Genomic DNA, 14,038 nt, shown 5'->3' with positions numbered 1-14,038 from the left:
ACATGCACTTTTCAAGTCCAAGACTTACCGAACTTTCTTCCCATTTTCTGTGATTTTTGTCACATTTAATAACCCATACTTTTCTTGACCCTGTAAGATAAGAGTAAGGCATAAGAAATATAAAAGAAAACCTGCTTCTATTAACATCACATCACAGAATTCAATCCCCCAAATAATCCATTTCTGGCTGTAAGCCATCTTTGCTCATGCCATAACTTCAAGAAACTGTCTTTAAGCATATTTAAATATTCAGAGATCAGCAAAATCAAAATTCCTCTGGGAAAGTACTTATTACCATTCAGAGGGTAAAAAACTTTCCCTCATCAAGATCAAGGTTCTTTGGGCAAGCCAAATTAAATAATTTGTGATAGTAGACAGTGAAAATTATTAACGTAAAATTTAAAATTATTTACATAATAGTAATATAATAATACCATAGTAGTCCTTTACTAAAAAAGGAGGTGGCTGACAAAAAACTAGCCTAGATTCCCATATAAATTCTTCCTATTAATTTTAATATAATTTCATATTTTAAATAAAACATGGTTGAAGTGCATAAAAAATTCACATATTCATGTTAAAAACAGAAGAGTGAAGCACTTCTTTGATGTCCTCTTTTCTTCCTATCCCCATGGAAAACTACTTAGTTATGTCTTGTTGATGAAAACCATCTATATTAGTATGCCTACCAAAAAAAAAAAAAACTGGAACACCAGTCAGTGATTGATGGGAGAAGAACACTGCTGAACAAGAAGTCTGTTTGCAAGTTTCAAATACTTGAAGTATTTCTAGTCTCTGTGTAAAAATAATGAAATGAAGGAATATTTGAAAAGCATTCTAGGATAAAAAGATTCACTTAAACCATCACCTTTAAATGAGGTATGAAAAGCTATCATTTTTTTCTGACACCCCAGCCTTGTCCAACCAGCCAGTGGTGCTAAAAGAATGCTAAATTATTTTATCATCAATTCCTTTTCAGTAACAGCTTCTAACAGTTCCTAATGTATGTAATAGTTGAAACAATCAACTAGGGAATGGATCCAAGTGAGTTTTATCATTAAAAAAATGACCTCAATTCTAGACACAATGAAAATAGAAGATAAATCCTCTTTAGAATTTTCCTCTCAATCTCAAATTTAAATAGACCATAACTGCAAAATACAATTTTGAAGATTTTTTTTTTCTGGGATACCATGGACAACACTCTTATCAGAGACACAGATCTGTTTTTCATGGACTTTAAAAATTCTACCTGCATGTTGCAAGCCCAGCATGTAAAATACAGAAAAGACACATTATCAAAGACAAAGATGTTTAGCTGGTGGATCAGATGTTACTCCAGTCCAGTGGTAACTGCTGCTCTTACTCAGTTTAATATCTTCACTGGGCTGAAATGCTTTTCCAAGCCAGTGACAGATGCATTATTTTCCAAAACTGGTATTTTCAACAGAAGAAGTGAGCCCCTTCCCTCATCCACTCTCCAAAAGGCCAAACAAAGGAATTATCCCATTCTTTAGATTACTCTGTTTGTGATCCATGTGGACCAGCAGTCCCAAGCATTGCACCCTTTTAACAAGCAGAACAGCCTGTTGCCAACTTTCACAGAGATTGAGCAACCTGTGCTCACTCCCCAAAATAAATCATGGGTTTTGTCACTTACTCACAGTGGAACCAGTGGGGATGTTCCAGAGAATTATTCAGAGCAAGGATCATACTGCCCTACTTTGCAGCAACACTAGGGGGTACTAACGGGAAAATTAATGGAATCAGGAAAAAGAAGAGGAAAGCAGGTTAAGGATCAAAATTCTCAAAATTTACCAGCTTTCTTTGGAATATTTGAATCCCAGGGAATAGCTTAAGAAAATACAGATGTTTTTTCTATTACCTAAATCAGGAGTGCAAAATACAGTTTCAAAAATTCAAGATCCGAGCCAAATTTAAAGAAATTAGATCACATGCAGCAATAATTGCTTTTGTGTGAGGTTATCAGCTATGCTTGCTTAATAAAAAAATGTTTATTTTACTGTGAAAAACTGTTTGAAGTGTTGTGAGAATGGATTATCAGGACTAAGCCAGAGAATTATTCCCCTGCATGCAGAGTAAGGAATAAACAGGAGAAGTTGTGCCTTTAATACCCTGAGGTTCCTATCACAGGGCTGGTAAAACTGACCAAGTTAGTTATTTCAATGCTACTGTAGTACAGTTCCAAAAAAAAAAAAAAAAAAAAAAAAAGGAATGAAGTTTTTTTTTATCCATTTCCTGCTGTTTAAAAATGAATGGTCATGTTTTAAATATAAACTGAAATTTTAAAAAGCTGTTTAGCAGACTAAGGGTTTTTTTTCCCAGAAGTTATTCTACTAAAACAAAAGGACACAGTTTATTTATGCTAGGTCCCCAATGTCTCTTTAATAAGACTGACACACAAGCCAAAATTAGAGATATCAACTATTACTAGCAGTGAGGGATTCTGTGAAGAGGGGAAATTTTCTGGTTTTACTGTTAGCATTTTCTAGATGCTATGTAAGAAGATGTGACTGTTGGAGGAAGCAAAGCGAGTTCTACATCACTAGGCACAATTTGGCCACAGTAAATTTTTGACTTAAACCTACTATCACTAAGTTGCATTTAAAACAAGGACATTCACATTTTTTCCCGAAAGCAGAGCTGGATGTAATGCATTCCTTTTAAAATGCAAAGCCTTCAAATAGTTTTATCCCATTGTTTTTCCCAAGAACAAGAAAGCTTGCCCTCAATTCTCTAATCATGAATAGCTCAGTTTCTACAACATCTACTTATTTATTTGAACATTTTGCATACTGACTGTGGCTTGATGCTTTGGTGAAGAAGGAGATGATTCATTTTCAGGAAAACTGGCCTTAGAAGCAGTTGATGATTCCTATAAAATTCAAATAGTCAATGTCAACAGATACTGTTATCATCTTTTATACAATTATTTTTTTTAACCTAAAGATGCTTTCTCTCTCTCTCTCTCTCTCTCTTTCTTTTAACACACTCATACATTAGAAAAGTACCTCTTTTAGGCATTCATAATATTCTCAGACAGTTACATTCTAAACTCACTTACTAAACAGTGTTCTTACAAGGTTTACAGACAACACTCAAACTGGGCTAATTAGTACATAACCATTTGAAAAAAAAGATAATAAATGCTGCATCAGCATCAAGCAAAGGCTTCATCCTTATAAAGGGATAGATTTTTTGCATGACATTGCTATTACATTTTAATGTATATTTAAAATAATGGCTGATTACATGATACCATATGCAAATAAAATGATTTTTAAGAATACAATATGTTTCTGTGTGGTCAGTAAATACAAGATTAGCAGAAAAAAATTATATATATAGAAAAACACATACCAACTTTATTAATTTTTGTGGCTCATGATCATTAATCTCCTTATAGTCAAACACTGAAAATCTCTAGAAATTTGGTATTTTGTTTTGAACTGTTAACAACAGATGAAAATAAAATACTTAATCTCTGAAAAGTAGAAAAATTGCCCATCTGAGGGGGGGAAAAAAAAAGGCATGTGCATTTCCTCTGAAGTAATGATTGCCTTGCACAAACACACTGCTTGAAAATCTGGTAAAGAATTTCAAATGGAAGAAAAACATCACTTGTTCTCTGTTACTGTTAACACATTTCTCCCCCTCTTTCTTTTTAAATCCCTTGATAGCTCTCCTAAACCCAGTTTGCTTTTGCAGCATTACATAGCACTCTGCACACTTGTGCTTTAAAATTCACTTGCAAATCTACCTAGAAGTGACCCACTAGTTCTTTTAGTAGCATAATAACAGAGAACTTTAGCACTCCTAAGTAGAACAGCCTAAATGTTCCATATTTTCAGATGTCTGCAAAGAAAAAAAAATTTCAAATTAAGAAAATCAATTGTCCCTCCCAGGAAGGTATTTTTTCCTATGCTTATCAAATTTTTTAGCTGATGGCTATATCCAGATATGTGCCACAGCCAATAAACTGTTAACCAGTATGTTTGGTATCATCAAATTCTCATGAGCCCTGGCAACCCATACTTTCATCCTGACACATTTCAGGTATTCTTTTGGCTGCCCTATTTTCATGCAGTTGAATTCCATTGTTTTTCCAGGAAAAAAACAAATAAGGAAAATAGACAGAAAACAGCTTCCCTAGGAGACAGCTGAAAAGAAAGTTTGGGGTTCATGTGGCCACCCAGACAAATACCAGCTGCTTTCCTTTCTATTTCATGCTGAATTTGAGGCAGCTTTCATACAGCAACAGCAACTCTGGAACAAGAAATCCAGTATTTGTGGTAATGAAACATTCCCTTTCCACATACTAATTTAAAGCAGAATATATTAACAGTGTGCCTGCTAGTGCTAATAAAACAGCTGCATTAATGAACTAAAAATTATTTGTCTTTCCATAAAACATTAGTTTATTGCTCCACTACATGTTTTAAATTTTCTCAAATGTTGTGCTCTGTATAAACTATTTTCTTCTCACCAATAAAAAACACATGCTGCCTACATGTTTGGAGACTGTTAAAGGAGCTTTAGGCTGCTGACTTAAGACTTCACAAATGCAGCTCAAATAGAGTTTCTTTTGGTTATTACCCATAAAATTTGTGCATTTTCATGTTTGCTTCACTAGGTTTAAGTTCTCAGTATGTGAACTCTGAGCCTTGAAGAAATGTAAACAGCTCCACTTATTTAATGTTTTACAAAAGCTTCTTCATTCAGTGCAGCACTACATAAAGTTTTTTTACAAAATGGAAACAGCAATATATATTATACCAAAAATTAAAAAGTTAAGTCTTCCTTTGAAAGCGAAGCCAGAAGTTCAAGCTATCTCCAACAAAATCGTTCATTCCTGTGAAGCATAAACTGCACATGAGGTTAGAAGTGTCCACTCAGCCTTGATTTATCAGGGCTCCATCTAGGCTGTGTCTCATGGAGTGCCACAAGACTCTGAGTACAGAAGGATGCAGGAGGCGGAGGAGGGAGGGGAAAGGAGCAGCAGCAGCATCTCAGAACTGCTGGAGCTGAATTAATGCCCAGAGGTGCAAAGTCCCAGCCAAGCACGGCCCACTGCCTCCTCAGCACCACACATGATATATCCCAAAGTGACAACTCAAAAGCTCAAGATCAAATCCAATAAATCCTGCTCTGAAGAGCTAAGTCAACTCATGGAAAGCAAGTCCGTTAAAATGGATACAACAGGTCGAGCAAGTAAGGTTCTGGGCAGCAGATCCATTGTCATTACAACTATTGTGTTTTGTCCATTCAAGTTTGGTTTTGACATCTGTGATTACACAAGGCCACTCATAGGCCTTTCCTTACATTTTCAAATCTGCAGTGGTTTATTTTTTTTTCTCTGAATTTTAGGAAAAGGGAGCTTACAATGCCATTTCTTAGTATTTCATTCTGAGAAGTTTGTGCTAAGATTTCAGCACTACCAAGTTATTTTATTTTCCAGGTATCTTGGGATGGACTGCAGTGAAGACACAGAAACCATGCTACCACTGTACATCACCCATTTCCTCCTGCTCAGCTCACATCAGCTCAAGCAGAAGCAGAAATGGCCCAGCACAAGCAGAAATGGAAAAAGTCAAAGCAGAGGGAGAGCAAGGGAAGGCCCAGACTCCTTGCTGGCCTAAACAGCACCTCTTCCTGTACAGCCCAAAAAGAACATGCCCTGGGAATGGGCAGAAAACAGCTTTTGTTGTTACTGACCCACAGCATTTTTCAGGCTAAACACCAGCTCAGCTGTGGAGGATCAAAGCCAAGTGTTTCAGCACTTTCAGTACTGTCCTCTGCCCTTCAAAAACAAAATTACAACCCTGCTGTAACCATGCACAGCTTTTCCCCTGAACTAAGGCTAGTTAAAATACTTCAAGGACAATAAAAGAGCTACTATTCACAAAGTAACAGTAGTGAAGTTATTGAACAGCCCTTGTTTTTGCTGCATGTTATACACAATGATACAAGAGACCAAAAGAAAAATGAAATTTCAGAAATTCATGCATAGTAACTTCTGGCACATTAAATGCATCACACATCAGAAACAAGTGGCATTTCAGCATGCTGATAACTTGCTCCTACCTTGTCATTGGTGTCCAGCACAATTGTGCTGTGCCTCCATTTTGTTAAAACTATTGGTTCCTGTAGCCTCCTGTCCAGACTCCTACTCTTTATTATATCTCTCTGCTGCTGTGGTGAAGCATTATACTAAAAAAAAAGAAAAATAAAATTTTAAATAGAATCTAAATCATGCAAACAAGACCTGGACATACCACTCATATGCCTAAGCAGTGCAAACTTTCAGACTTCTGATGTCACCACCCAAGTGTGTGAGAACAGCCTTGGTTTTATTCTGCATTTAGTCTTCAGAATTCTCCTTTCTCCTGTAGTCCTCTCTGAAACAGCAGCTAAGACTGGCATGTTGGGATAATACTCTCAGTTGGCAGAGAGGTGTTTGATTTCTTCTGCAGCAGATGTTGCTGATTTTGCAACCCCCAACATGGTATTGAGAACCACCAAGAAATTACAGGAAATACAAAATGTAAACATTCACTCTTCATGTTGCATTGACAGAACTACAGCACCTGACCAGCTCTTGTGTAAGAAAATCTGTGATCCTAACAATATTTAGATTGTTATGACTGCCTGGTATGACTCTGACCCAAAGATTTGGGATGCCTAGGATGAGGAGACATGAGAGTGAGGACTTGCTTTTACAGAATAAACACATCAAATTGCTTATAAAATAATTTGCTGGTTTGGAATGTACTTACCATATACAAATGTACACATTCCATAAACATGGAAGATAAATATTTAGCAGGAAATAATTTTAAGACCTAGCAGAGCTGTAATAACCAAGGAGAGACCATATTTATCATAGGTTTTCTAGTAACTCAAGAGCATGCAAACTCGCTGAGAAAATGTGAGGTTCATGAGAAGGACAGAGCATTTAACCAGATCTCACAACTGCAGCATATTTTTCATTAATAGTGCTGCCATTTTACATCATCACAATACATTATAAAAAATTCTAAAAATATTTCAGACAAAGTGTTACACTGAAAACACAACAAAGAAAAGACAACATCGATGTATGGGGGTTTTAAGCGATTTACTAAAATCTCATTTTTTTAATCAGTATCAAAAGACTGAAATCCAAACATACAAAGAAACTTAAGGCAGCATTTGTGGAGTGATGTAAAGCACTAGAATCCACTAAGTAGGAAAAAACAAAGAAAAGTGAAGGTCTCCCTTTAGCTAAAGCAATAATCTCTGCAAGGACAATGAGTTCCACAGTTTTGATATTGATTCCTGCTATAAACTCAGAGCCTCGAGTGTTCAAAGGCAAAATAACCTATACCTGCACATACCAACAAAGCATGGCAAGGTTTAACCTAAATAATATGAACACTAAATTTAACCAAAATTGCATAATACAGTTATATTTATTGCACAAATAAAGAACCAGCATTAGTACTGCTGTAGCACTCACAATGCTTGAGTTAGCTTTGTATTTTACTATGAGCAGAGTTAGTGCTCCAATAAGCCAACAGATGCTTAAAAGTGAAATAACTTTAGCGTTTTGTTACATTATTTTAATGAGCACAAGATAAGTAAAACACTCCCAAGTGAATGGATGTTGTGGAACTGAGAATAAAATTTAGTAGTTCATGTACACACAGAAACAGATCAGCTGTCACTGCAGAAAGTCACTTCTGAGCCTGCCTTTGTACTGGCTTCAGCACATTTGCACTCACATGACAACTGCTTCCCCACAGTGGTGAGGTTTAACCAGCTCTCAGTTTGTCTCCTTGTTAAATCAGAAGCTGAGCTGTGATACTTGCTGAAAGGACCCTAGTGCTGGTTTGCTTCCTCCTTGAGGAAATATCCACTCTGCCAGAGCTCCTGCTACCCCAACCACAGCAGCACGCTGAGCAACATGCAGCAAAACTGCCTGCCAGCAAAACCAAAATCTAAACAACTTCCAGCAAACTGTGTCTAAATCACAAAGGATGAAACAAACAGGACTCCCTGCAGCAGCTCTAACCCACTTAGGTGGGCAGTTCCAACACATTTCTTGCTATGAAACAGAACTGTTTATTTCAGAAATAGATTTACACATTACTGACACTGGTATACATTATTTATGGAAATCTTCCATGCACTTTCCATTTGAGTAACTGAAGGAATTGAATGAACAAATATGTCTTTTGAAGTAATTTATCTTGAATTTAAGTACATTTCAGAAGTTAGGATATGGGCACAGGTGATTGTACTTAAACGGTGCCTTTGATACTATCACAAGCCACAGGAGTGAACTTCTCTAACAAACAATCTCACCTTGAAGAGAAAAGGAACTGTAACATGAAATTCAAGTTTTACTAAGCATATTTAACAACAAAGCAAAGCAACAGTATATGGAGCTCATCAACAAAGCACTGCTAACAACTCAGGAACACTGAGATCTATGCATCTTAGCAGCTTAAATAATTTGCATTGGTGATACAAACAGTGTTGGTAAACTGACAAGTCTTTAATGGGAACATTTGACATTTCTGCCCCATTTTCTCACAATAGAAACTTCAAATAAATCTTTTTTTCTCAGATGTATAAGAGGTTTTTTGTTTGTTTTATTCATTATAAATAGTAAAACACACTGGGAGGAAGGATGATGTGGAAATAAAGTTTTGTGTTTCTGGGCTCAGGACAAGTCTCCACTTTTAAAATACATGAATTGGTCTGTGATGTCCAAAGAGAATCAGAGGGAGACAGAGGCACCGCTTCCTACTCTGCATTGTCCAGCAGAGCTCACCACCCTCTAGACCAGGCAGTGTCCCCTGGCCCGGGAGAGGTGGCCAGAGCAGGAAGGCTTCCCTGCTTGGGTGACACTACCCTGCTGCCCTTTGCTCTGCCCCACCCCAGCTCAGTTCAAAAAGCCTTGCAGAACAGCTTCAGGTCAGTTCCCTGATCTCTACAGGACTCCCACCTGCACAGGAGCTGCTCTCTCTCCTCCTGCATTTGCAGTATTCACCATTGTTTAACAGAAACTAGGTCGGGCTTGCCTTGCCTCAAACAAAATCCTGGTTTTACATAACCATAAGCAGGCTTTCTATGCCTAAGACTTGGTGTGATCCTGAAGACAGAGATCAGGCAAGGCTGTCCTCTGCAATAAAACTGACCCATTCAAGACTACACATTGCCTGGTGGGACAGCCCCTTCTACACCATGTGCTTTACCAGCATCTTCTTAGGGTGCAGTGTTTGCTTCCTAACTCTAAAGCTTTTTAAAATCCACATTTACACACTACTGCTCCTTGGAAATCCTCCCCAAACTCAAATTTGTCCCAATACACTAATCCCTCTGGCACATCATCCCAGGTTGCTCTCCATTTCATTGGGAGCATCTCTTATCACACAGGGGGCCCATGAGCAAATCGTTCATTCTCTGACTGCACACACCAAGGGATTTCTTTGAAACAGTTCTCGCTGTAGTTCAAGGATACCAGCAGTGTAAATTTAGGTCACAGAGTATTCTTTTCATTGCTGAATTTGTTCAATACCTTCTCCAGCTACTTAAAGACTTTCTTTGCCTCAGTATAAAATTTTCTAACCTTCTGAACTGGCTGAGTGACTTCTATTTAATTTTAAGCTGATACATGGCATGGCTCAAGGCTCTGTCCTAGCCTAATTGTGGCTGAAACAAATGTAACACCTCCAAGTTATTTGCAGCAGTTGTCCCCATTCTTACAGAGATAGCACAGATCTGTCAGTTTGAAGAAACAGAAAAAAGATTCTTCTTGGTTTGTGTTAGCAACATCTTCAGCCAGACAAAGGAACTGGGTGGGCTAAGGGAGAAAAGACTGAGAAGCAACCAGTACTGAAAGCTGGCAAAGAACTGAAGTGAAGCATTTTAGACAACCTTACTGCAATCAAATTCAAAATAGCAGCATTTAAAAACATTGTGCTATCCTAGTACCCTTTAGCCCCTCATATATGTTATTTGTAGTTGTCCCAAATGACTGTCTGAAATAGAAGAACCTTCCTTAAATTAAAGCTGCCTCAGAACAAAACTACTTTCTAGTGCTCCTACTGTCCTTGGCTTTGAAGAAGCTTTTTTGCTGTTGTGATAGATGTAACACCTATGTTACAGCTTTTGCTTTTCTTATCAACTAAATCAGTAACACATTTTTCTTAAACCTCCATAAATAAATAGGATTGGTTTTGCCCTTTTAAGGGATTCCATTCCCTTCCTTTCTCTAGGGAATGAAGATTCTCTGCCAGAGGAAGTCAGGGTGGCAGCAGTTGGAGCCTCAGCCACACAGAAGGAACAGAACCCAGGCAGAATGAAACCATGGCACAAGCAGCTCGAGCTCAAACGTACCAGTGACTGAAAGACACCTCTGGATAACCCACTTTGTTCACTTTGCTGTCTTGGACATCCATTGCTTCCCCTTTTAATCAATCCTCAGGGTCACCAGAATTGCTCATCTTTGATGAGCACCCCAAGTCCTTGCTGATTGCCACGGGTCCTGCTGTGTGCCCAAGCAAAGGCTGGGGGAGGCGGGAGCCACTAAAGCCCAAGACAAATGAGGAAGATCCAACCAGGTTTTGTGAGTAGAAATACAGATATTAAAGAGAAAGGGAAAAAACCCTGACTGCCTTCTCATACTTAAATCAGGTTTGTTTTTTTAACAACTTGTGTTGTTAAAAACCACCTGGATCCTTGCACCAACTGAGGCTGTCCCATCTTTCACCAGGCAATCCCAAATTTAAGCACAAGAATGTCACTACTGCTAATGGAACTGCCTAGTGCACTGACTTGCAGTAGACTCAAATGCCAGTACACAGGGTAAACCTCAAATCCAGCAGCACAGCTCAGAACAAGACAAATTTACTATAAGACAACCTAGTTTTATTTACATGTTCTCATATTTACTTTCCTTCACCATTTAATTGCATGATATGTTCTTGATATGTTACCTGCCCCCCGTTTCAGTGTAACTTTTTCAGCTATCATGCTCTGACAGTTTTCAGGTGTCCATCAGGAAAACCATTCACCAAGTACCAGAACTGAGGCCCCTGAGCTCATCCCCATGCTGGCAGTGCACAGAGTGAACTCACAGACTGCTGCTCCATTAACATTGCCAAAAATGAAACTCCTCCAGCTACTCCTTCCTCTGTGGATACAGCAAGGAGAGCTTATGCTGCAGGAGTCTGTGAGAAGAACACAGGCAATTTCAATATCACAGTCTGTAAATATTAACACTAAAACTGAGTTCACTCCAGAGGCTTACAGTAGATACATTTTCTTCCAAAGGCTACTCTTGGATCAGGGAGCTTGCCCAGAGGAAGGCCAAGCATCATGCTCTTATGTCAGGTGTTGGCCTAGGAATGCATTTTGAAAATCTGAAAGATTTTTATCTCTAGTTTTTATTAGGTTATCCCTTATAACTCTCCTTTGAGCTATTCATTTTGATAGTTATTCAATTTCCCACTTTTTTTTTTTTTGTCACTTTGATAGGTTAACTTTTCTTGAAACTTCAGAAATTAGGGAGTTCTTACTCCTGAGATGAGTTTAATTCCCCTCACCCTTACTAGAAATTTCTCATTTGCTTAGGTCATAAAACCCCTATTAGAAAACTATGTTTCTGGAATAGGGCTGTAGCCCTTCTTCAACTGAATTTAGACAATATTCTTTTACTAAACAGGAAAGAAACATATTTTACTATCTAACTTTAAATTGTTCACTGGGGTTGTTTGTTGCTTGATTGTTTTGGTTGGGGTTTTTTTAAATAATTGGCAAGAACCAAAAACTGAATACAGCAGAACACTGCAGATGAGAAATCTCAGTCCCCTGCAGGATCTAGTAGAAACTATGATTAAAATATTATTATCCATTTTAAAGATTAATTCAGTATGTTCTTCTTTTCCACTGCAGAAAGCTGGGTCACACTCATCATGAGCCTTAATAGACTTTTCAGCAGTTGTCAAAGCCACTGCATCTGAAACATCATTTTTAGCCAGAGGCATCCAGCTATTCCTAGATGTTATTTAAATCCACATGACTGGAGGGCTTTCTGTGAGACTGTCTAAAGTAATTTGTTTTGTAACTGTCCTCCCTTCCCAACATATACCCCCACAATTTCTAACACACATACAAGAACAGAGTGTTATTCCCAAGCATGTGCACATTTATAGTTAATTCTATTACTCTGAAGATTTTTAATGTCACAGTATTAGCTCAGCTAGTGTGCTATTTCCAGAAATCTCTGAACCATTCTTAGTTCTAATGAAATCCAGATTATTAAGAACCATCTAACAAAAAGATTCTATTCTTTTTCTGGTTTATAGTATTACATGACCATGCTATTATATCACTTTCTTTCACAAGACTTGGAAGGAAATATTTGTGCTAAATACACTGAGGGGAAACAAAACAAAACAAAAAAACTGAGCAAGAGTAGGGTTTTTCCTAGTAACTTACTTTTCATTTAAGCAAGCGTAACAATGCTGAGATCCTTCTATGTTTTTCTCTCACTGCTCAAGAGAACTTTCAACATAGATTATTTTTCTTCAAAGCACTTTTGTGGTCTGAGTGTTCTTTAATTCATTTTAAGTACTTTACAACCAGCTTCAGCAAGATCTTTGAGAGACTAGTTTTCAATCCTGTTTAATTGCTCACAAGCATAACATCTTCAAATACATAGTTACATAAACTAGCTTAATCTTTTGTTGAAATATTTAAACTATTTCACAGAATTTAAAGCTAAAAGCCAAGATTCTGAATGTAAGAGTCAATTGCTCATTTTCTTCTGTTAACCTTATATTTGCTGCCAGTCAAGATTTACTAGTTTTAAGAAGGAATCAAAAAGTACATTCCACCCAAATGAATAAGAAATAATTTTCAACGAAAATTTCTAGCATCAATATGTGATCACTTTCAGATCTCAAATTACAAACCAAAGGCAATGTTTCATTTTGGAAGTGGCTACTAATACAACAGAACTCAGACTTTGTTTAGAATCACTAAAATAACACGTACTATTAAACAACTACTAGAACTCAGTCCCTTATGCCTCCTAATGTACCTCAGGTAATGGCTCAGGATTACCTTTGTGACTTATTCTAATTGGATTAAAGGCAATTTGCTATTTAATTCAAATCCTAACTCAATCTATTTTTGTGAAACACAATTTCTTCCAAGTCAAAACTTTCTGCACAGCATAAGTCATAGAATGAAGTGAATGAATGCATGACATTATTCCCAAAAACTATTTCAATTATATACACAGAAGTAATAATTGCTTCTGGTAAAACCTGGTCTATCAGATTTTAAGACTTCTAATAAATCCAGTAACTAATCAAATGCTAAACAGCTTTAAAAACCAATAGGTACAGATGATATGGTTACATTGAGACATGTTACAAAATTTAAGTTACCTAACACATCAGACTAACATATAGGAGAATTCTCAAAGCTAACTCAACTCTTCAGTGCTTCAGATGATTCTACTGAATTTCTAATTTTCATGTAAATATTTTCTCACAAGTATTATGAAAGCACTACCTATTAAGGTTGCTCCTTTCTAAGTGCAAGCGACTCAAGACACTGATTTTTGTACTGATAAAACAATAATGGAGAAACATGCTTTTTCATATATTTATGCACACAGTTTTGTGTGAAACAGTTTTTTAAATAGCCAAAGTTTTTTATGTAGTTTGAACAAATGGCAGGGAAGACATACATAACATCCATATGACAAATGCCCAGTTTTTTGAAGTGAATATGAGAATTAAATAGTATTAGAAACATCCTCAGACTAACAAGTGTCCCCAGACTTGTCACTTCTCTACAAATTTCTATTTTCACTACAATATTAATAAATATCAGAACACAACTCTGGAGAAACTGTGCCATCCTCAAAAATACCACAAAACTGCTGAAACTTTTGTTTTGTACACTTGTTTGTATAACCACTATGGAGGGTTACAAAAGTCGACAACAGTTTCTC

At 37.1% G+C, this 14,038-nt stretch overlaps 1 protein-coding gene across 7 annotated transcripts in view; it reads right to left on the bottom strand.

Annotated features, from left to right (window-relative positions):
• Positions 1-14,038, bottom strand: part of ARHGAP12 (Rho GTPase activating protein 12) — a 74,795-nt gene that overhangs the window by 21,466 nt on the left and 39,291 nt on the right. For all 7 annotated transcript variants that reach the window (XM_058023424.1, XM_058023374.1, XM_058023390.1 and 4 more), the window contains 3 exons: positions 6,106-6,231; positions 2,822-2,896; positions 29-90 (listed from right to left, as the gene is read on the bottom strand). In XM_058023424.1, coding sequence (XP_057879407.1) covers positions 29-90; positions 2,822-2,896; positions 6,106-6,231 — 263 coding nt within the window. The remainder of the gene's footprint in view (positions 1-28; positions 91-2,821; positions 2,897-6,105; positions 6,232-14,038) is intronic.

The sequence above is a fragment of the Melospiza georgiana genome, chromosome 1 (assembly GCF_028018845.1).
Source record: "Melospiza georgiana isolate bMelGeo1 chromosome 1, bMelGeo1.pri, whole genome shotgun sequence".
Lineage (NCBI taxonomy): Eukaryota > Metazoa > Chordata > Aves > Passeriformes > Passerellidae > Melospiza > Melospiza georgiana.
This window is presented reverse-complemented; position numbering and strand designations above follow the sequence as displayed.